Below are 26198 nucleotides of genomic sequence, written 5' to 3'. Positions count from 1 at the left end.
TCGAGAAGAATTGCTATATACAAAGATGTAGGAATATGCTTATATTTTAAATCTTACTTATATGGAATTTTCAATTACTTTATAATACCTTACAGCTTAAAAATCATATGTAAAGATTTAAGGTATATCTGTTGGTTAACTTGTTGACCATAAAGCCTCCTCAACTTCTAAATATAACTAGAATATTGGAAACATCTAATAACTTCTGAACGATTTAAGTCCTTAGATTATTCTAAATGATTAATTTATACAAATCCAGTTTCAATTTTTTTTTCGAATATTATGAATAAACGAATATTAAGTAAATAACCATGAATTGACACCAAATTTATTTGAAGTCCACAGACGTATGTGACAGGGCCGCCCCACTTCACATTCCATCACTGTGTTATTCGATGCTGTAGGTGGTATGAAATGGGCAATAATCTAAATAATGAATATTCAGACAATACAAACATTTTGGGAATCTTTTAAATAACTTTTGACAACAGTTGGATAAAAGCGATTAGCTAAGAAACATTTTAACACGAAATAAAAGCAATAACTTATAATAAACAGCTACAACATACCGGAATGATGTGTTCAAAACCTGTTTGCAAGAAAAAAGAATTAAGCATGATCTACGATATACATAATATAGATTAATAACAAACAATTATCAACGAAATTAAATTTTAAAATAAAAGCAGAAAAACGAATACCTTCAACAACTGTTAGGTTAAAACATGCTTCATCAGACGTCAATCTAAAATAAGGGGCAACTATTGTTCTTGGAACTATACATTTAAGCGACACATCATTTTTTTTAAATTGACATCAAAATAAAAATATTTGAATTCCCGTGAGTCATTAATTTTATTATAAGATTAAAGATTACCTTTGTTCATTATAAATTTGCAAGCAGACTTTCTTTTGCCCTCTTGTTTCAGCCTTCACAGTAGTTACAGTGTTGTATACTTGGGTGTTGTTGTGATGTTTTTCAAACTTCACCTCTTCTATTGTTATTCCTGGTGACAAGTAACCAGGTCTTAAAAGAGGGCTGTAAAGTAAACATGTTATAACAGTCAATGTTTAAATCATTAAGACATATTCGAGTTTTGGTGAAATAAGTATATGTATGAATGGGTATATCTTAACATATTTACACATCTACTTTTCAGTCATAATTGAATGTATTACGTTAAAAATAAAAAAATAGGTATACTCATTCATCAAATGTTTTAACGCTATGTCTGTTTATAACCATGTTCATGATGTTGTTATTTATTTGTATCATGATAGATTTTTTTTATCTACGACTCACTTCTTTGACGAAGAACCGGTGATGATATGATGTATTTTGCATGGCTTGGACACATAACATGTGGTGTTTGTGGGATAAGCTGCATCAGTAAATTTTGCCTGAAATAATCAATACTTAAGTATCTCATACAACATAATAATTAATGACTTATTTTTAATGAAGATTGTCATTTATTATTCATTGAATGTTAGTGATATACTATCAAATTTCTATTAATTTCACTAGAATACAAAGTATAACTTGCTTTAAAATTTATGTACCTTTTATTAAAAAAATATATGCATGTATCGATATATTATTTACCCCATTGTGTTGTAAATCAGTAATATTTTCAGCTGAATCTAAATGCAAAAATGAAAATTCGAAGTAAAGTTATTCATACGATATAAGGTTATCAAAACTTTATCCCTGTCATCTTCGCTAGCCAAGGGTGTTCGGTCCACTTCGCTCCCCATAAACCCTTGGCAGACTCCGTGACAAGCTCTGTTTTAGGGTGCTGCGAGTAGGTGATCCAATTGCAACGTTTAAATCAGGCGCTTGTAAATAAACTTTAAAAGAAATACACGGGAGATCTTTGTTAAAACATTTGGTGCTTTTAACAGGTCTAGTCACAAGTGCTCGAGTACAGTGTCTTACAAACGATGGTCTAATCAGATCATTTTAAAAAACGATATATTTTACTGCATGGGATTGAACCGAGATTAATTTTACAAACTTGTCGAGACTTGCGCGTGATTTTATGGGACTGAAGTAAACATGGCAAATGAGGAAGTGTTGTCTATCCCGTTAGTATATACGTCTCTGTTTATGGTTATTGTTTTCAAATGTTCAATGAGCTGTATTTTACTTAATTTCTTTTGTCCACAATATTCCCGACGATGATATCTGGTTTTATGACACGAAAGATTTCATATATCAGCGACTTCTTCATTCCCGGTACAGGCCGACCTCCATACAAACATCATACAGTAGCTATAAATAAAACATTCTTTGCTTTTTCTAGGTGATACATCCATTACTATTTAATAGTATCGTTAAATATGTTCCGATTCTCGCTAGTCAATATGTTTTCAAGTTGTATTTATGCCGTAGTGTGTATATTACCCGTTGTTTTATTCGATTAAACTGTAAATATTCAAGGGGCGCAACTCAAGTTGCTCCCTAGATAGCACGTAGCACCACCGCATCACCGAGTTTTCGTAATGAGATCTGCCAAGGGTTTACGGGGAGCGAAGTGGCTAACAAAGATACTTAACTGTTATGAAATTAAAAAAAAATACTGCTACAAAACTTCATTTTATGCCGCTTTAATAATGATGAAATTTCCCACAAGTATAATATATGAATGTACATATAGTCACTGTTTAGGAAAGATTATAAAAACTAGTAATTTTACCAAAAATTATAACACTTTGTTACCGTGTGTACAATTTGGTCCACTGAACCCCGTCTGACAAAAACAGGTTTCCTGATGATCATTCGTGAAACAAAATGCTCCGTTTTTACAATGAGAATCAACTGACGGGCATGGACCTAAATATAATTAGTGTATGTATCATTCATTCTTTCCAATTTTATGAAACATATAGTTTTGTTTTCATTTGTTGTTTTTCTAATTGAAAATATAAAACATTATCATATTTTTTTAAAATAATAACACAAATTCCAAAATTAGCCAACTCATAGACAAGAGTTCCGTCTGGTACTTACATGCTTAAGGAAGAAAATCTTTTTTTTTATCTGTTACAACATTAAAAGCGTCAATATCAATCCTATCCTTTGCGTAATCATTATGTAAGTGATAAACCAAACAAATGTGTTATCTTAATTGTCTTGCTAGGTAATACATATCAATAGAAAATTGATATAATTTGCTAAATAAAACGCGATGCCAAAAGACCATATCGCTCACTTCAACAACAATGCCTTTTAACGGAAATATGCACTTCCTAATAATGCAGTGTTTCATAATTCATCAGGATGTTAATAAATGGTCTAAGGATATCTACAAACTCCAAAAAACTAAGCCTCTTTGAATATTATTATTTTCATTGTATTACTAGTAGAAAGATTTAAAGATTTAATACAATGCAGATCGTGCATACATTAAGTTTTTTTTTCTCAAATCTTCTAAACCAATGGCTTGTTTTTGCTTTGAATAGGTTTTTCAAATATACTTAAGAGATTTAGATGACCATTTCCAGATCATATTAATCTCCTTGAGATGAAAGGCTATATTTAGATATATGAGAAATGTTTTTCTCAATGTATCTTAAATTGGACCTTACCAACTTGTCCCTTCCTAAACATGGGAGAGATTTTGACAAAACTTTAATATAGTTTTTAATTAAAACATCTCATCCTTTTTTCACTTTTTCTTGGTAATTTTCCCCTTAGTGAAACTAAGGTCTTTCATTTAAACTTACATTAACCAATTTTATCAAGGATGCTTTGTTTCAAGTCTAATTGTTTGGTTAAAGTTGGCTCAGTGATTCTTGCAAAGAAGACGAACATGTTAAATGTTTTTAGACCTACTCGAATACTTATTTTTTAGCTGCTATTATTTCAATATTTTACAAAGTAACTCTTTTCTAATAATGCAATTTATTTGCTTTGTTTGAATTTGAGAAGATGATTCATCTTTAGACAACATCTTCAACATACCAGAGGAAAAACTACAGTTTGCATAGCTTTTTCAATCTCTCTGTATTTTATTTACAGCAAAGCTTATACCCTTATTTTGTTCGTTTAATTACGTTTACTCCAGTTTGCTGAATATGATGTGTTTGGGAAGGAAATATTAAGGGTCGTTTACGTTTACTTTAGTTTGTTATATATGTTTGTGAAGGAAACGGGGCGTGTGTTGGGACCTTATTCCTGTTATCAATTTTTATAATGTTGGTAATTGAATTCTATATTTGGTTGTCCGTTCCCGTTTTTAAACATGATAACTAATATTCAATCATTATATCATCTATTATACATCGTTTTTGAAAAAATGTAAAAAAAAAAAAAAAAAAAAAATAATAATAATAATAATAAATATTTCCATTAACTTTTACAAGTTTTTCTAAAAAATTAAAATGCATTGACTTGGTCAGAAAATTTTAAAAATATATAATATAATTTGGTCCTAGTTTAACGCACTTTGAAATTATTTTCGAAATACATAATTTTGTTTTCAAAGAGCCTTGCCACAAATCATGTATTAATCTTTTAGCTGCTGCATACCTTTAGTACAATTATCTCCTTCAAATCCCATCTGGCAGACGCAAAAGGGCCTTTCAGCCTTTTCAAGACATAAACCACCATTTTCACACGGATTTGGTTCGCAACCATCTACAGAGAAGTTTTGATTTTGGACAGTATTGGTAATCACAAATAAGTAGAATATTTATCTTGCTGACTACTTAGAGTCAAAAAGAATTTGAATTCTAAGACCAAATTTGTCATTTTAGTCGCATTTAACAACAAAGAGAATACGTAATTTAAAGGTTTACATTACCTTCAATATTTTGAAAAGCATCTACAAAGTAACACCTTGATTCTCCGTTTTTCCTGTGGTTAAATAATTGTTTTTAATTTCCAAATAAATGATCTCTTTAATCATTCAGAATAAATATCAATATTAAATAAGACATACCATGATTTCAAACAAACTTGATGTTTTCCTTCTGAATCAACATCTGTGAAAACAACATCCGTCACACACTTATTATTCAGCTCTTTTGTAGAAAATGCTTTTCCGCCAAGTGAGTTTGTTACAAGAACCTGTTCACTGAAACGATAGTTTTTTTAAAATCTCACATATTAGTAAAAAAAAAAAGTAATACAAGTTCCTAATGTATACCATAATCTGTACAGAGTTAGATAAAAATGTAATCATCATAATTCAGTTAATGAAATACTTATTTTTCCTCATTACTTAATCATATTTTTAAACCACAGTTAAATGAATTTTACACGGGGGGTTTTGCTAACAATTTTTGTTTTTTGGTGTTCTTTTCGGTTTTAAAGTTTAATTTTCATTTTACGCTTTCATTATTTTTCATTTCCACAAAACATGCAGCAAATATTGTTTTGAGAGCATACGTTCAAACAAAGAACCCGACCTCCCTCGTTTTCTCGTGGTGAGAATATTAAGTACAGGGTTAATAACCAATATTACAAGATGTTATTTTTTAGCTAATTTAGATAAATAAAAGGTTATTTTAAAAGTGTGTGATACAAAAATCAAAGATTTTAATGATACTAGTATGTATCATCTGGCAAGCAAAGAGCAGGGAAGGAAATATGAGTTTAAGTAAGGTTTCAGTTAAGTTTATAAAACCTTTAAAAATAAATAAAAAAAGGCTTTAATTTTGACTAGATATTAAGAAAGAGCTACAACTAGCAAAAAAAAGTATTTTTTTCACGAAATGCTTGCACGAAGTTATTGTGCATTTTTGCATTATCAAATTCTTTCATTAAGGTCTTCCTAACTGTTTTGTTCATACATGTATTGAAACGGTGAGATATCTGGTCTGAAGACATCCTATTTGTAAGTTTGTTTTAAGGCACCCATTTATTTGCTAAATAATCATTTTGTTAGCTCTATGAACAATTCTATACCAAATATATCAAATCTTATTTAACTGATATCAATTGGTTACACATGCAATATATGTTTTAGGATATACGGATATATATTTATATTCAATCAGTTTCATACTGATACATGTTTTACAATAACGAAAGTATGAAGTTTACGATGTTAAAAAAATTATATCAATAGAATTTTAAGGCACCACATTATGTCTTATTCGTTGATTTGTTGTGTTTAACACTTATGTGTTATGAGTTTAAAAAAATCATCAGTGCCTTCGCCTTTTCAAGAGAATTTTTTGCAAATCCATTTATAAGGAAAAGGCTAGCTTAAGTTTGGTGTAAATAATGCATAAAATAAAAAGCCTTTTAAAACGTAATAAAGAGTAACATAACACCCGAGCAGGGTTATATTGGGACATAACATTTCCTAGTAAATGTACTTTATTCCACGTGTTTTATCATGCAATATTATTTTAAAATAAAAAGGATCGCTTTCTGTTAAAAAATTAAATTATATTCTTTAAACAAGAGGTCCATGGGGCCACATCGCACACTTAAGCAACAATGGCTTTATATGGGCATTCAAAGAATATTGTGCCATATGGCCCCTCGGTAGAATTACAAAAAAATACCGTAAAGTATCCAAATTTTACACTTATTTTTGCATACACTTAATCTTTGACATTGTACCTTTATGAAATACTATTTTTACCGAAAATAAGATCATATTCAAGATATCTAACTAAATTGTTTGTAGGGGTTCACGGTTAACCTCCAGTTCTCTTTTTTTAGCCCCCCCCCCCCACCACTTTATAAAGTGATCAAAATATATGAAAGCATATCGGTACATTTTCTCCCTCACTTACTTTCTAGTCATTGTATTTTATTCTTACAAATTTCCTGTATGTGAAAGAAGAAAATTGTACATCAATGCGCTCATTTCTCAAATCAAAATCATTCAAAAATTTGTCCTCTTCATTATAAATGATTGTCGTTAACCTGGCGTGAATTCATTTCGTATGACGTTTCATAACCTTACTCACTTGCCTGATGAATAAGCTATAAAACTGAAAAAAGTTGTCAAATGATAATTCTAATCAATGTATCGACAGGAATATCACTCTATTGTACAAAGGCCCATCCATTATTTTCATCTTCATTAAAAATAGAACAAATGGCTACAAACAAAGATGCTTATCTGCTGCAATATTTTTTTAACAACGATAATGTTTTTATCCTCATAATTATAATGTGTCAGAACTATGGCAACAATTTAAAAGACTTCGTTTTTATTTACTTGTGTTTAAAATACAAAGGAAACTGGTGTAGATTTTATGTATATAATTCATCGTATAAGAAGGAGCACCAGAAAGCATTTTCTGCATATTATGCTTTTAGCAAGACATTTCTAATGATTAACCAAAATTTCAGCGTCAATCGTAGAATTATAAGGAAGATACAGCATGTTTTTGAAATACAACCATGAAAACACTGAGCATCTTTACAAATCACGTTGCATTATTCAACCTTTACGTAGAGATCGTACCGAATTACGAATAAAATGAATAGTACAAATGAACTGTATTTTATAATATGTTGTTAGTGCATCAGATTTTGGTCATTTTAAGCATGTAAACAATCAGCCGTCTGATTTACCGAAGTCTATGTATGATTTGATACGTAAATATTCCAAAATACAGGCGATAGTAAACAAAACATAACAAAAATGACACTAAAATCAAAACGTCACAAGTGAACATGTCAATGCATTGAAATTTAAACCTCAATTTACTTCACAAAATCGGCATAAATATATTTTGCAAGTTTCAAATATTCCCTTTGCACGTAAACTATTGCACAACAAGCAAATTCATCTTTGTCAGTTTGACCCGTTTTCGTGCGTCAAACATGGATGCTTCGAACAAAAACCTGGTTTTCGATATACGAAATACTGAACCCGAAATTATACACTGATCGACCTCCATTCTTTCTTTATTATTATTTTCGGTTGAAATTAACCAGGTGATTTGAGAGAAGAAGTTCAGACGGACGATGGTCAGAAAAGCTCACTTGAGCTTTAAGCTCAGGTGAGCTAAAAATGAAATATGTTGTATATAATACTAGCAATCATACCAGTGCACATCAAAGAATGTGTAGACAACAACATGACATTCCCTTCCAAGCTGACATCTGAATGTGGTGTTCTTTTCAGCTGTTGGTGGAATAAAGTCCCAAGGCTTCGTATATTAAACAAAAAAATAGTATAAAGTACAGCATGCAATCATTGTACTTTCTATCTTTCTACACAAAAAAATAATTGTATTAAGGTTACTTACACGTTTCTGTAAAACTCTTGCTGGTAATGCTGCAAAAATAAATGAATAGCGAAAACAACTCTAGATAATTTGAATATAATTTTAATATTCATACATAACTTGTTGTTTTATAAAACTGTTGTGTTTTCTTATGAGTGTCAATGCCAGCTTTAGCTATGAATATTATAAGTTATTTCTTGCTATCAGATTGATATAAAAATTTGAATAAACATAAGACGAGTTGTTTGCTTTTAAAGAAGATTTAATATTTTCATTCTCATTGTTATAGTTTAACCTTATTCTATCAAAATATATCAGATTATGTACATACATAGTGCCTCAAAATCCACTTTAAAGCATCGCGATGCTATTTCTGACGCTAATCTATGACAAACGAAATAAAAACATATCATAGATAATTAAGCGGAAGGGGGAAGGGGTATTTTAAAAATGTATATACTTTTCCCTTTGTTTTCTGATAAGTATAATTCTTTCAAATTCTTTGCCTATTTAACATTATTTTTGCTTTTTTTTTTTTATAAGAGACACGTTCGATGGCGTTGAGATGAATTAATTTTTCAATAAACAGAGAATTTATGAAACGGAAAATGAAATTGGAAATTTTTATTAATAAAAAAAAATTATATTGGCACACATTTATAAATTCGATTTTTTTTTTGCATTTTCTTTTTTTTTCTTCAGAAAACTGGACAAGTGATTAGGTTTGATTACAACTGTGAAGTTTCGAGAGAAAAAAACTTGTTAACATATACAACAAACATCTTATGAAATATGGTAGTATAAAAATGAGGCCGAAGATGTATCTTGAATTGAAAATAGAAAAAGTCCTCCACACCCAATATAGTCTTTCCAAGGTTACTACTTCCCTCACTTTTTGACGAATTTTAACTAAAATACACATACCTGTCAAATACTATTAAAATCTATATCAAGGGGAAAATCCAAGCTTTCTCCATTAACACTTCATCTATTTTTAACCCGAGGAAAATTTAACACGAACGGAAACTAATGAGAAATGTTTACGTCTGTTTTTCTATGCAGAATTACTTGGAACTCCTCGCACATTTTTTTTTTGTGTAATGAAAATTGAAGCGGTAAAGGGCCAGTAAATCTGGATATTTTTCAGACTAATGGAAAAACGTTTTGGAAACCAAAGGTATTTATGATTATCGAAATATTAAGCAAAAAGTGGTGGAAGCAGAAACCTTGGACAGAGCATAGAAGAGATTCGCATACAAGTTGAAATTTTTATATTCCTTAAAGATATGGAATTCAAGCATGCATTCGAATTTGAAAATGACTGAAAAATGCTCGATTTTGGAGAAAAGTCAATATTTAAAAATGTATTGCTGTACATTAAAACAAAGTTCTCGTTATACTCCAACTATTTTCGAATTTGGGACCTCCAGTTATACCCATTCCGCTTTAATTAGAGACAAACACACAATTTTAGTGATATAGCCAGTTTCACAATAGGTTGAAATCGCCATTTGTGACATACTGTCCTAAAAACTCAAAGTCACGGGGTGTCAAGGAACATTAAAACTATTTAAAAGAGACTTGGTTTTCGTAGATTTATCGTTTGACCAAGTTCTATAAATGAGTGGGGAATCTCTATAAAAAAATGTCTAATAAGATTTCCCCAACGTGTTTGCCATTTGGGCAAAAAACAAATAAAAACAGCAAATATTCAAGAAAAATTAAATAATTGCCGACACATTTATATCACGAATAGATAACCTGCTTGAATAAATAGTTTTCACTTACACCTAATATTGATCCCAATGAGATACCAAAAAAATTCCGCAGCCCCACCACGAGAATAAACTTAGATTCAAATTTGATGTGAATTATAAAGATCATACATATTTTATTTATTTTTTATCTAAGGTGGCATGTTTATTTATAAAAGCGTGTTATTCTTTACATAAATATCGATAGGTGTCAAATCACACTTAATTATCTTTTTTTATCGAAATTGGATTTATTTTAAATAGTGATCAGTATATTTTTTTAAATTCATAATATTTCATTAATTTCGCACGTGGTTTATTTCAAAACCGTAGTACAAGAAATTACTATAGTACAACATATAGTATATATGTCATTAGAAAATTATATAATTAAAGTGTTCCAAAGATAATTATTCATTAAATCATTTCCATCTTTATGCAGTACAAGCTAAATACTTTGATACTATTATAAGTCCCATGCCAGTAATATTGGTCGTGTTGGGAGGGGGATTACTATAGCATTAATGCTTTGCATTGTAAAAACTCAATAAAATCATGGTTTAATTTTTTAATTATGAAACTAACAGTTATTGTGTTTATTTTGTTTCATAATATCTTAACAATTTTCAACTTAATATTAAACAAGAGGCCCATGGGGCCACATCGCTCACCTGAGCAACAATGGGCGTTCAAAAGATATTGTGCCATATGGTCCCTCGGTAGAATAACAAAAATAAATATTGTCAAGTATTCGAATTTTACACTTATTTTTGCATACACGTAATCTTTGACATTGTACCTACATGAAATACTATTTTTACCAGAATAAGAAAATCCTTCGCAAGATATAAAACTAAACATCTGGTAGGGGTATACTGGTAAGTTGTTAACTTCCTATTCCCTATATTTTTGTTCTACCCCCCCCCCTCCACACACTTTGTAAAGCGATCAAAATATATGAGAGCATACAGGTACATTTTTTTCATCAACTACATACTAGTTATTGTATTTTTAAAAAAATATAATAGTTATTGTATTTTATTTTTAAAATCCTACATGTATAGATGTGAAGAAGAAAATTGTACCTCAATGTGCTCAATTCCTCAAATTAAAAACATTTATAAATTTAATTTGTCTTCTCCATTGTAATTAAATGACTGTTATTTACCTTGCGTACAAACCAGGATAATTTTCCGCTGTGATATTTTCTTAGGAATAGCGATAATTACTTTATCCCCGCAACAGAAATGTGTCAGAACTATGGAAACTGTTTTAAATATGTCGTTTTTATTTACTCGTGTCTGAAAAATTATCAAAATTGATGTAGATTTCACATTATTTATTGTATAAAGAGGGGGCCCCAGAGAGTCGGTATACACAGAATATCATTCTTTTATTTTGTTTGTACAAGTATTTAACATACTCTAATTCATATAGAATTTCTAACGTTCAACCAAAATTTCAGCGTCAATCGTAGAATTATAAGCAAGATACAGAGCTCACAGTTCGCCTAGGTTTGAGTCATATTTTGTTCACATGAGTTTATTACATTCAGCTTAAGATTTTTAACTTGGTATTTCCTATTCAGCATTTAAAATGGAAAAAAAGAATGGCCTAAGATTTTAAATTCTTTTATTCACTCAAGACAAGTTCACTGGTATTTGAGGCTCAAAATGAGTTTATACAAATGTACACAAACACAGTCAAAGATCACATGTACAGTAGGAGTAATAATGACGAAAGAAGGTTAAGTTTACAATACAATAAGTTGTTAAAGTTGGTTTCTGGAAGAACAGACTTTGAAAATTTTCTTAATAAATATTGACAATTGTTTTACTTTTTTAATCTTTTGTTTTTAAGATCTGTGTACAAACATAGAATTGTGAGCAAATCTCTGTATCTTGCTTATAATTCGAAGCTTAACACTCAAATATGGTTAGTAAATAGAATTCGTAAACAATTAAACACAAGAAACATGCACTATAACAAATAAAGAACACAATTTATTTTTTCGAAATGAATCATATATATACATGTATATACCTACATATTTCCATTAGCGATATCAAACTCTATTTAAACTGAATAAACTAGAGAAAATGCCGAACATCTCAACAAAACCTATTGCATTAATCTACCATTACGCAAAAGATAATGCCGAATTACCGATAGAATGAATTGTATTTCAGTACTCTTTTGATACATCAGATTTTGCTTAATTTGCGCAGGTAAACAGTTAACTGTTTGATTTACCGAAGTCTCTGTTTGATTTGATACGTAAAAATCCCGAAATACAGACGATAGTTCCCAGGTTACAAAGCATAAATAATGAAAACGAAACGAAAATCAGAACAAGCTAATACCAACGTCATGTGTAAACTGTCAACGCATTGAAATATTTAGCCTCAATTTACTTCACAAAATCGGCACCAATATATTTTGCATGTTTCAAAAATTTCCCTTCATACGCGAACTGTTGCATAACAAGCAAATTCATCATAGTCAGATCGACCCTTTTTCGTATAATGTCATGGCTGCTTTAAACAAAGAACCTCGTTTTAGAAGTATGAGTACGAGTCTTGGTAAAATGGGTATGCAAACCCGGGCCGTGGCAAAATAAAAGCCGGGCAGATCGGCAATCGTCAATTCCAAATACGCACTATTTTGCAGCAATATTTACAGCGAATACAAATATACTGGTTTATCAAATATCCTGAAATTTTAATGAGATTGGCAGATTAATAACTGCCAATCTTTTGTTTTGCCCAGGCCAAGTCTTGCCTACCCATTTTACCGGATGCCGAACTCGAAGCTGAAACACGCCTTTCCTTTATTATTATTTTCGTAATAACTCAAATTTGAAACAGAATTAGCACTTAATTTTTGCAATTTATATTTTCCTTCCCATAAGGATAATTTATGCTCAACTACGTTGAATTGGAGTCCGTAGTTCGTGAGAAGAAGATTTTTAAAAATGCACCCCCCTTTTTCTACAGTTTCAAGGTTTTCTCCGCTTTGAATACAGATCGGACTTTTATTTCTGCAATTTAAATTCGCCCTTCCATAAGGATGCTTTGTGCCAAATTTGGTTGAAATTGGATAAGCGGTTTTGGAGAAGAAGTTCAAAATGTAAAAAGTTTACAGACGGACGGACGGACAGACAGACGGACAGACGGACGACGGACAAAAGGTGATCAGAAAAGCTCACTCGAGCTTTCAGCTCAGGTGAGCTAAAAATAGTACATCATACAATACGCAACCGAAAATTTCAAAATTACCTTGTAGGGAAAATGTAGGCTTTCTAATTACAATTTGAATGTAATAAAACAAATTACTTGTGTGCCAGGTTGTAAGTAACACTATTTGAGAAAAGTAATATAAGACGTGTTTTGTTATTAAACTATTTCTTACCTTGCTTGCAAACAAAATTCATATATACTACCACTTCGTGTATCATCTGACTGGGATAACTTCACTGGCATCATGTATACCTTACTAACGCCTCGCAATGTAAAATGTTCACTACTCGATATTGTTACGTCTAAATCTGGATTGCTTGTTATACTTTTGAGGGAGGGTAAAGCACTAAAACATCAAAATCCAACTTCATTAAAATATATTAGAATATAATAACCGTAAAATTGTGACAAAAGATTTAATTTCATACTATTTGATTTTCAAATTTAGTAAAAACAAAATACAAATATACACTTTATCGAAATGTTAGTATGTGATATAGTAATCAAATTAAAATCATAATAAAATTCGAATCATATTCGGTATTTGTCAATAGTGAAATTATCTGATCTCAAAATCAAAAATAGAATAAAAAGCATAAGATTTTTAATAAAAAGAGAAAAGAAAATCAAACAGATTGACACATTAACAGAAAAACAAATGAAGTACCTGGCTTCAATATACACAGGAAATTCGCAATTTGGTGATGTAAATTTTCTTATTCGTAAATTACAAGATATTGTGCTGCCTTTTTCCGGGGTAGGAGGTACAAAAGTGAGCTTAAAAAAAGTAAAATTTTAGAAATGTTTTTAAAAAATTCAATTCTATAAGCAAATGTATTTTCAACACTAAAAGAACGAACATACAATACTATTCTGTTATCTTTTAATCAAATTCAAAGATTTTTTTTAATTGTTCATTTGTTCTTTATGGTAACTGCTGCAAGTAGTATTTGATTTTTCAAAACGTGTCAATGCATGCCCTTACATGAATCATATGGTGTTATGAAACTAATTATCTAAAACACAATATAAGATGATGTCCTTGAACCTTTTCTGAAACTGAATGGAATGTGAAGATCTTTGACATGACATCTTTGATCATGACAAATTAATATATACAATATTTCCTACTGTATTATTTACTTGTTTATGATGCATGTGGTAAATATGCCTCAAGCTGGAAAAAATATCCCGTACTATAAACAAATTTTATTAAAATAGAATAGATAATAGGAATTCATTTTAAAAGAACAACTCATTCTTAACATTATGATCAAAAGCGTCCCATTAACTAAGTTTACGCACACAGGGTCAATATATGTTTACCTTTATGGAGATATTTTTTGTTGAACCTAAGCTATTAACCGCTTTTACCTTGCTAGATATCCAGAAATACATGTAGTTGAAAATTGTGAGATATACACCTTTCCTGTAGCTCTATTATGGACTCAGGAATAATGGTTTCAAGAAACTTGAATAAATGCATCATTTTGTTTAACAGAAAATGTTTATGTCGAAGGTGTGAAAATATTTATGCATTTTTTTTAAGTGTAATAATAAAAAAAATAAACTAAACGTTCTTCATTAAAAAAGTTGTTCTTTTTAATTCTTTTTTGAAATTGACACACCTTTTGGACATGAATTTAGTTGTGAGATCGTAGTTTTGAAATTGAGAATCAATCCCTTTATCAGGGTTTTTGCATCAGGATATTATCAATTAATGCATTGGGAAAAAAACGTTTAATAAATTTTTGCATATATCTTTATTGAGCTAAGCATTTCATTTTGGGTCTCATTAATAGCCGGGGGAGTCAAGGTGCAATTGATTTTAAAATAGTGTCTTCATAATAATAAATATGACACTGTTTTTCTGAATAATTATGTCCCTATACACAACAAAAGGCACACCAGGGGCTACATCGCTCACCTGAGCAATAATGGCTAACAAAAGCTTTATGTCGTCATTATATCATTAAATACAAAATATCTAGACAGCATAGTAGAGTATTTATTGATTTTCAAATGTTTTTAAATTTTTCACAACATATTGTGATGTTAAACATTTTCAATAATCCATAAGTATCTACTCTTTACAGAAGTCGTGGTCTTTATTTGAACAAATTAAATCATCTATACCCAATGATGCTTTGTGCCAAATTTGGTTAAAATTGGCTTAGTGGAAAAGAATATGAAAATATAAAAGTTTACGACAACGACGCCAATGACGACACCGAAGACGCCAGCGACAGACAATGGACAAATTTTTATCATCAAAGCTAACGTCAGCTTTCGGCTCAGGTGAGCTAAAAGGTTGCTTTGAAATTATTGGGGCACCAAAATTGTTATTAACGAGTACATTTTTCTTCTATGTTAGTACATAGTCAAACACACATCAGATATTTCAGCAAATTAGAGTGTATGAGACTATTGTAAAAGTTTAGTGAGTGGAGTTTTGACATGTCAATTTTTATGTCATATTCCTGGTGCTATGTTACAAGGAACTTGGCATAAGTATGAAGACATAATTTTTGTCTTCTTTTATCTATATCTCATGATAACAAAATCACGCTGGTACCTAATCGTTAAAAAACTACTTTTCACTGATACAATCAAAAACCTGGTAAAGCATCACAGATTCAAAGACGTTTTGTAACAAATCGAAGCGTAAATCAAAATACTGTGGTGTTTTCTGATTATTTTTCATATTTACCTTATTTTCTACAACCATTTTCTCACAGGCTGATCCATTGAATCCTACTGGACAAATGCATTTTTGTTGTACTGCCTTCATCAAACAGATCCCCTCATTTCTACACAACGCGCTTGGTATTCCTAGTAATTTTTCAACTCGAAAATTACATCTAACATTAACGGTAATGTCAGCTCAGAAAATTATTAAAATTACTATACCTACCATTACAATTATTTCCCGCTGATGTTGGTACACCTGAAACAAAAATTAAAAAAAAATATGGATTGCTTTTTTACTTAATACTTATTTATAACTCAATTAATCATATCTTAAATTTTAGGTAGATCTGATAGTAAATTTGTTGACCACAGATCAACTTTAACTGAAACTGACCAACGATATATCACATGCCGATCATTCCTTTAAAAGGAATACTAGTTATTCATTGGAAGGACAGGGTAAAAAACCAGAACGAAATTCACTTTAAAATGGTGTACAAAATCATCGATAATGCGTCAATCTTTACAGTTGGGTGGAAACTTAGCGATCAGAATTTAAAACCTTTGATTATACAACTTACAAATAAAGTATTTTCATAAATAAAGTTAACTGGCATATAAAGTTACTTCGAACACGTTTACCGAAATCAATGTCATTACGCGCGTGACACAGACAAGTAACATTATGAAATGTTAACCGAGTTCACACCAGGTAAACAACATCAGTTCATAGTTAGGAAGACCCACTGGACTTAAATATGGGGCAGAGCTAAAAGTCTGCGAATATTGAATGTAAACAGTGTACTAGTTAAATTAAAAATGAAAGCCACATGCAAGCTCTGGTACATTTAAAAATTATACTTTTCATAACTGAAGGATGAGATCCCTTCCCATATGATAATACACATGATCAGCACTTAATGTGCAATTTTGGGTTGAACTGTTTGCAATGAATTTTAAGTTAATCAATAATCTTAACATTTTATGTCATAGAAAGTATAATGGTCAGCGTCTATATAATTATTACAAACAAAATCAAAATTTAAAGTATGCCCCCTCCCAGTGGCGGTTGCCAGTGTAATTAAGTATAATGACCCCGTAGAATAATGACCGGGGGTCATTTTTCTACGTAGAATAATGACCCCCCCCCCCCGGTCATTATTCTACACAGAAAAATGACCCCCGATCATTATTCTACGTAGAAAAAATGACCCCTTTGCCTGAAGAATAAGTGTCATTTTCATAAAAATGAGCACACTCCACATGAAGAAAAGTGACCCCTGTTGAATAATGACCCCCTTGTAGATTAAAGTTTTTTCAGTATATTTTTTTTATTATTTGTGAAATTGTCTTTACATTATTGAAATTTTTACTGCTGCAGTTTACAGAAAGTAGCAGAAATTATAATTCATATTCAAATAAACTTAAAGTGAAAGAAGGGGTATATATCTTAGAAAATAAAAATCCTTCCGTTATAACAAGATATTGAGGTAATGCATCGGGGTATGGTTGTCATCTTAACAATTACATTTGCATATATCTATGGTGTTCATCAGATAGGGCCACTTCGACCTAAGTTGCAAGGGCGATAGTGCGAAGGCGAAGGAGCAAAAGTGCGAAGATGCGACGACGAAGCGAGAAGATGTGATGCCAAAAGTGCGAAGGTGCGAAGGCGAAGGAGCGATACTACTATCGCTCCTTCCCAACTTTGCACTCTGGCCTTCGCATCTTCGCACTTTCGCCTTCGCCTTTTTTGATTGCATTCAGCAAGTCTCGGTCGATTACATAGAATTTAATACAGGCACCGTACTCGCCAAGGTTTTTGATTAATCCATGCTATTATTGGTACGCATGTGCTAGGCCATCCCGCTTACTATGAATGTTTATAAATATTTTAAAGTGTACATGTAACATATGTGTTTACCAGTGCTGGCTATGCCTAATCATTATCTACTCCACACAAAATTTAATGTGTACATATGCACTTCTAGATTCCTGTCACTTACCAGCCGTCTGTTTACCGTGGACCAAACACAGTAACATTCTAATTTCATCATGCGACACTCCTTGCTCATGCATGGATATATTCCAAAATATGCCTCGGAACCCTTTAAACGATGTAGAGCTCCGCAATTATAAAACATAGGTAACAACAGATTACAAAGCTCACCGAGACGAGGCATCACCTTTATGAGACCACCTTTATCATATTATATGAAAACCATCCTTTATGATCTTGGATATTCATGGATTCTGTGTTGATACAATATCGCATATCATCTGTTAAAAAATTGTATGATAATCATATGTCCATATGTTAATCAATACAATAATATAAAATTAAAATTGCATCGATCCTATCATACTTACAATATATATCAAATAAAACCATAAAATACCGTAAACAATTGTGAGATATGATATTGTAACGTATGATATGACATTGTATTGTGTTATACATTATAATTGTATTTGATCAAATAATAGAATATCATAAAACATAATACAATATAGTATTATATGAAACAATATCATATTGCAATAATACATCATAACATTGAAACATATGATATTATATTGTATAATTAAGCATTGAATCATAATTTTTTTAAAGATGTGGTCTCATAACTGCAACGGTTTGTGCATTCAAATTGTATAACGCGCGCTAGCGCGTTATGAAAGTTTGTTTGCACTCATCGTTGCAGTTATAAGACCTCATCTTTCAAAAAATAATGAATCAATGCTTATATTTACGTTTTTTAAACATGTATTTCCTTCCCGCAAATATGATTTGTTTTTAAAAAGCTCTGTCTTATTCAACGAGTTATGCGAAATAACGGAATGGCCACCGAAACAGCCGAAATATGCTGACAAAAATAGTGCACAGCGTTTTAAGTTCTAATAACACAATTTTATTTTTCTTTCTGTAATTTAACGAATTTGCTCTTGGTAAACTAAGAAATTAATCAATTGTTTTCATTTAACTGTCAAAATATATTTACATCAATGAAATATTTATCAGCGTAAGTATAATAACAGGTCGTTATCCGGTTTGAAGTCGCGAGAAGAGTCAGTTCCTGTTCTTTGAGAAATACTGAAGGAATACTAAATGTATTCATACGCACCAGATTTGGTGATTGGGTCTTCTGTGTTGTGTGTAAATATTACTCAAATCAACCAATTCAATTTAATAGAAGGAAAGAAAGTGAATGTAAATATTATAGTATTATATTGTATTGTATGATACTGTATCATATTTGATACATACTATGATATTGTATTATATAATACAATATAATTTGATACAACATTGTATCATACCAAATGATTCAATATCATGGGATAAAGTAAAATATTATATAATACAATCATATTATACACATTGTATCAAATGATACAATAATAAATATTAAAATATCATAAAATATAATTTCATGTGATATATAGAGGATATCTATATTGTGTGATTTTATATTTGCTTTATCCAACGAGTTGAAATGGTGTATATATTCGCGAGGCTTGCCGAGCGAATATAACCATTTCAACGAGTTAGATAAAGCAAATATAAAATCACACAATTATAGATGTTCTATTTATCTCATACAATTTGATTTATATTATGAAGCTTTTGAGACAGTCCCTTGTGTGACCCAAATTGGGTTTTTTCCCCAAAAGATTAAAAACGATGATGCAACGTTGTGTTATGCGGCTATTGTGACCTTGCGCAATACAATTTAGTACGTCATTCCTGAGATAAATCTAACTGTTTTAGTGTAAAGTTTCACTGAAATAAACCTTAAAATAATTTTTTAGCTCAAGATAATTTTTCTTGAGCTTATTCACTTGATTAAATGGAAATTCCGATTAGAAGACTTGAATTATCAAGTTTGTTGACATACACAAAGTTGCGAATGCTCGTTAGTTTGAATTGACTCGAACGAGGAACAGTTGTTGATGCATGATGTTTAATAAAACAAGCACTAGGCTAGCCTTATGATTCAAAATTGAAAATAGTGAATAAGGATGCTTACTGGTGGTGGAATAAAAGTGTCATGAAACATTATTTCGGTAAGTTCTTGTATATAAACACAACCAGAGCGCGCTGTGTTCATCGCGTCGTCAGGATGAACTCCTTGATAGTTAACGTAATTTGTAGATTTATAAAATTCACAAAGCAAATTGAAAGTTGTAAGTGGGCTAAATTTATCAAAAATCTTGACAAACAAGAAAAAAGGGTCTTGTGGTTATGGTTATGAAAAACTTTGCAAAAAAGGTGGGGGGGGGGGGGCTAAACCCCCCCCCCCCCCCACTCACAATAACCCCCGGTTCCGACGCCTGTGCTACGCAGTTATGTGTTTTCCTTCATATTTGTAATTTAAATATTTGACAAAATCAATTTTATATTAATTTAATTTAGTAGATATAGTTATGTTGAAAGTACTAGCAAATCTTCGAAAATAGGTCACTGAAGCGTTGAAGCGAGGGGCTGTGACAAAAGTAGTTCCGACCGGAAGTATTTGATATAGCATCACCCGTGTGATACAGCAAAGGTTTATCACACGGGTAATATACACCACACGTATGAGATAAGATAATATATCATATAAACCAATATCATATTATACATTGTTATATTCAGTAGTATATTCTCACTATATAACTCTTTATAGACGAATAGTAAATAATTTTAATATTAGCTCGTCCGAAAAATATTGACCGGTCAATATTTTTTTGATATTGAGCGGCTAGGAATAATATCTAGAGAACATTCCCTCTATTTCAAATAATCGCCTCTGATTTGTTGATTCGTAAACGATGACGTAAATAATTCTTCGCGACTCCAAAACAAGATGACGTCATAATAGACAGTCAGTCAAGTAAACAAAGTAAACAACGTTAACGGACGCGCAACGCGACGGTGTGCTATGATAACGGATATAAGGATTTGCGAATTACTGTGAAGTAAAATCAGGTAGAACATCCTGTATGTTAATTCTTACGGGCGGTGGAATATCACCAGTGACCGTTTGATGCTGAGGGTAGTTTGGAAATTAACTCTGCACAAAATTGAAATTGTGAATTCTTTGTAGAGCTGGGAAAATTACGGCGGTCTGTTTTCAATTACTTTCTTAAATTTTGGTTTGTTTCTTCATATAACAAAACAAATGTTGACTGTGTTTTCAAGCAACATTGATTATATTAGCCCCCTTGGGACGAAAATATTTCGTCCCTCGGGGGCTTATATAATCAATGTTGCCCTCAACCCCAGTCAATATTTGTATAATATCGTATGATACGATATTTTATAATATTGTATCATAAAAATCAAAACTATACATAACAACATCACGAAACAATATCATATCATAAAAAAAAATTGATACAATCTTTTATCGTATCATATAACGTTTTACAATATTACATATGGTATTATATTGCATCCCATTAAACAACTGTGTTTCACATCATACAATACTATATCATAGGAATCATGTTACTTCATTTAACAACAACCACATCTATCTATCAAGCAGGTTTAAGTGAGGTAGGAGATTTCTCTAGCATCATTGATAATGGAGATCAGGCTCTGCATCTAAAGCAACCTCTACGTTTCATTTATAATATAGTTAAATCAACTATGCAAACTATCATCTATAAAACATGTGACCTGTTCAAAAATATAAACCTCATCAAGAATCATAAACCTATGGCTTTGATTCAGCATTTAAGCCTATCATGTGCATCAGTATCATAAGACGCACCATCCATACAAGTTTAATGAAGTTAGGACCAGTAGTAACTAAGATATAATCATTAGAGGGCACCAGCAACAAAACTTTAACCAGCTCCAAAAACCTTAACCTCCTCCAGCATCCGAAACCTATAGCTCAGATTCAGCACTCAAGCCTGTCTGGTGCATTCGTATCCTAAGACGCACCATCCATGCAAGTTTGGTGAAGTACGGACCAGCAGTAACTTAGATACTGCTATTAAAGGGCACCTGCAACAAAAAACTTGAACCTGCTTCAAAAACCTAAACCTCCTCCAGCATCTGCAAGTTAGGAACCAGATTCAGTAGGTCCAGATGCATCATTCATGTAATTTGGGTGAAGAGAGGACAAGTAATAGCTTAGATACAGGAGCTGCAACTAAAACTTTAACCAGCTCCGGACGCCGACGCCGGGGGTATAGCATATGCTCCCTTTGACTTCGTCTCGGTGAGCTAAAAAGGCGAAAGCTCGATTTAAGTTTCGAAGGCGAGAGTGCGAAGTTGCAAAGGCGAAGAAGCAATATTAGTATCACTTCTTCGCCTTCGCAACTTAGCACTTTCGTCTTCGCATCTTCGCGCTTCGCCGTCGCATCTTCTATATTTTTCATATTGTTCATGAATTATACTTGCATTGATGATTTCCACAATACAAACTGCTGGGTATACAAGTTCATCACCCAGAATTAATGATGAAACCAAAATTATGAAAAGTTTACTCCACTGTTAGGCATTATAACCAAGCTGAAGTTAGTAGGCACTGACAGCAGCCATTACGCCAGTAGATGTTAACGACCAATAAGGAAAATCGTCAAAGTACTGAGAGTACTCGTACAGAAAATTTATTTTACTTTATCCTCGGCATACTTTAGTTTAGTTAATATCAAGATGATTAATGCTTCAATAGTTTGTATGAGCATTGGTAACTTTGGATATAATAAAGATCGTGTGATCAAAATCAAGCGGGATATAAACCCCTAACATATGGGCCATAACCTCTTATCTACGTTTTTAGAAACAATCTTTTCTTATTATAATCGATCAGTGTTTATTATCTATTTAGATTTACTATAGTCAGGTACTCTTCACAAATTTGCTTTAAAAGAATAAAGTCTATTCATGATCACAAAACAACATTACAACAAATGTTTAGAATATTGATGTTCATGTATTACGTAGAAGAAAACAAAACTAACGCAGAATGATTTTTTTAAAAATCACTTTCCCCAAGAAATGTAAATAAGAAGTATTTTTATTCCTACGTTACCTGCCCCTTAGTCTTTTTCCATAAAGATATATACATGTATAATTCTTCGATTGACAATTCATTCGCTTTATTTGCGTCATTTCCCGCCGTATGTCGACGAGAGAAGTAACGTAACTGTTAACAATCATTTGTGGCAATGTCAGAGTGTTTTGTGTGTGCTTGCTACGGATATCAAAAACTATATACAGCGATTTATTTACAAGTTCGGTGTTTATAAATTCAAAATCAGTTGAACAGAGTGAAAAATTAAGTAATTTCAAAGTCATTTCTTGGATACGGGGTAACCAATTTCTATTCATGTTTACGGGGGGGGGGGGCATTTTTTATGAGGGTCATTTTTCTTCATGTTTAACATGAAGAAAAATAACCCCTGGGTCTTTATTCTTCAGAAAAATCCAATTATTCTTCAGCTAGGGGGGTCATTATTCTACGTAGAAAAATGACCCCCGGTCTTTATTCTACGGGGGTCATTATTCTTCATTACACCGGCTTTAGATTTGCTTCTGTGTGCCTACATGCACATCATCGTGTAAACAGATTTAGAGAAGGGGTGGGAGTGAGGGGTCAAGACCCCCCCCCCCACCCCCTTCCCCATGAAAATTTATTTATATCAATAATAAAATTACCAAAAATACATCTTGGACCCCAATGCTCTTACAGACATGTAAACTATCTAACCCATTACGCTTCAATGTTAGGTAACATTATTTTGGGAGTAAATTTTATTTATACTTTGTTTATTTCAATAGGAAGTATACATCACAATATGCAGGTGTCATTTACCACCATAAAACTGTTATTTACCTAATAAAATAGTGCAAGGGGTTTTGAAGAATATGTGACAAAAATACATGCATGTACGTTACAAATAACTGATCTTTGTCTGAAATTACGTACACAACACAGGTCTGCAGGTCTCATTAGCGGGTATTAGTTTTACCCAGCTCTTCGATTAGATGGATTTCACGTGATGCATATATACTATTACTTATTAGGTTAGTTACTGACTCACTACGGAAATATATTGGGTTGATCAATCTCATAGATGGCGAGGCGAAGCCGAGCCGTCTATGAGATTGATCAACCCAATATATTTCCGTAGTGAGTCAGTAACTAACCTAATAAGTGTTTTGTTTTCCCGAGGACTATCAAGCGACATATTTATTCACAATTAGTGATGATCTACGCAAAGCCATGTACAAGATGCCTAACATCTCGTCCAATTTAACTCATTTAAAATCTTCAAAATGTTCAATCTCACCTTTCAAATACTCTTTAAAAATCTTTGCTTCACCCATGTTTACTTACAATGTTTTGTTGCTACTCAATTTTAAATGATTTCTCCCTTTCCTCTGCAGAAATTTGAGCAAATTTCGACGCTGCCATTTTGATCTGCACCAAACAAAACAATGTGACGTCAATATATTCTAAGGGCAACTACTCTAATTTTAAAGAATTTCAAAGGGCAATTACTCCAAATACTTTAAGAACTTATGGCATGCGGTTTATGTATTAAATACTATGAAATGTCGAAATGAGTAAACGAAACTTCGGCCAATGACGGCCATATTGCCTAATATTATTTCTCACCGAACAAATATAGAGATATATGAGGCAATCACGTGCTATGTTTAAACCAATGAAAGTGTGACATTTCAGTCCAAGGGAAAACAAATGTATGTGTTTTACATATGCAGAAAAGGATTAGTTAACATACATTAACATTTCTTTTCTGATGATCATCTAAAGGAATTCATTATGTTTTAATTGTAGTAGCACAATATAATGAGATGGCACTTCTAAATAAGTGATCTCCCTTTGACTGAATACTTTATCATCATCTTTTAATATTCAAATAAGCTGATCATCGTTACCTATCATATCTCATTTGTAAAGTTTCTTTCATTTTAATTGCAAGAGTTATTTTTTTCATTTGTCAGACTAACACTATTGAGTTGACCCCATATTGACCCTGTATAGACAATTTCGTATTAAATTTGTGTTTTACATGTAAGTAAGGGTAGATACTTATCATTTGTATATGAGTTATAATAGTAAGGAAGGAGAATTTCTTTCGTAATGTATTATAATGCATCAAATACAATGTAGGCCATGACTTTATGGGACTGTTATGACCTAATGAAACAGGAAAATACAAAATATCTTCTAATGCCATTATGATGCATCAAATGGTGTAAAGTACATGACCCCAAGGTGTTGTCTTTAACCCCCCCCCCCCCCCCCCCCCTTTATGATTAGGAAATGATGATACACTGTATAATTTGTTAACTTCTGAGATCCTCATCCCTAAACCATATAATTTATTCTTGCTCTTTGTGTCATTGTGCATCAAATTGTATATAGGTTATGCCCCCTTGGAGACACCCTAACATTCTAGAACTAGAAATAATGAAGTATTTCATCTTATTCATATGTAGTGCTTGGTCCATGTGGGTAATTTCTAGTCTAATGATGACACTGCTTTGTTTCGGAGACTTTACATGTCCAAGACCAACTTTGCTGTTGATATCGACGATATCGACACCAAAATGACGATATCAACATCGATATCGAATTTTGAAAAATGCTTATCCATTTATGATGTCGATATCGACGATATCGTACACAACTTGACGATATCGACATCAATATCGACATACACTGATGAAGATGCAAAATCAATTTTATTGTCGATATTGACGATATCGTACATAAAATGACGATATCGACATCGATATCGACACTAATAAGTTTGAAGGCTAACTATTTATAGGCGATATCGTTAACAGAATGACGATATCCTAATCAATGGCGATCTTTATAATTGCATTTAAACAAATATAATAATATTATTTAAAATGACAATATCAACCTCAATATTGACTCAAATGAAATCTTTTAAAATCATCGGTATTAAAAATTAATCAATAACAATGAGAATAACGTCTAAATGATGGGTTTTAAGGTTTGTAAAATTATAAAATTGTGATCGTCTAGATAGTCAAATCTAAAGATAAGCATGATACAGTTTCCCCACGTACTTGATTACATTCTGCACAAAAGCAAATTAATACCGATACAGGTTTTGTTGTGTACATATGTCAATGTCAATGTGTACATATGTCAATATCGTTACGATATCGTCGATATCGACGTCAAAATATGGTGAGTTGCAGTTATATACTTAAAATATGGACAACTTTAGTTGTAAACAAAAGAAAATACATTTTGATACGGTATCGTCGATATCGACGGTAAATATGGACAGATTGAGT

The 26198-nt window shown here is 31.7% G+C and overlaps 1 protein-coding gene across 1 annotated transcript in view; it reads right to left on the bottom strand.

Annotated features, from left to right (window-relative positions):
* LOC136276432 (neurogenic locus notch homolog protein 2-like) overlaps positions 1-26198 on the bottom strand; it is an 85141-nt gene that overhangs the window by 18509 nt on the left and 40434 nt on the right. Inside the window, exons 16-32 of the mRNA XM_066088366.1 lie at positions 16113-16145; positions 15909-16030; positions 13866-13975; positions 13371-13544; positions 8537-8589; positions 8227-8255; positions 8024-8127; positions 4947-5081; positions 4809-4861; positions 4535-4642; positions 2723-2836; positions 1607-1644; positions 1304-1401; positions 878-1039; positions 702-745; positions 570-589; positions 311-426 (exon numbers count right to left, since the gene is read on the bottom strand). Of these exons, the coding sequence (XP_065944438.1) occupies positions 311-426; positions 570-589; positions 702-745; positions 878-1039; positions 1304-1401; positions 1607-1644; positions 2723-2836; positions 4535-4642; positions 4809-4861; positions 4947-5081; positions 8024-8127; positions 8227-8255; positions 8537-8589; positions 13371-13544; positions 13866-13975; positions 15909-16030; positions 16113-16145 (1513 nt within the window). The remainder of the gene's footprint in view (positions 1-310; positions 427-569; positions 590-701; positions 746-877; positions 1040-1303; positions 1402-1606; positions 1645-2722; positions 2837-4534; positions 4643-4808; positions 4862-4946; positions 5082-8023; positions 8128-8226; positions 8256-8536; positions 8590-13370; positions 13545-13865; positions 13976-15908; positions 16031-16112; positions 16146-26198) is intronic.

The sequence above is a fragment of the Magallana gigas genome, chromosome 6, assembly GCF_963853765.1.
Source record: "Magallana gigas chromosome 6, xbMagGiga1.1, whole genome shotgun sequence".
NCBI classification, from domain to species: domain Eukaryota; kingdom Metazoa; phylum Mollusca; class Bivalvia; order Ostreida; family Ostreidae; genus Magallana; species Magallana gigas.
Note: the sequence above shows the minus strand (reverse complement) of the source record. Positions and strands in the feature narration are given on the sequence as shown.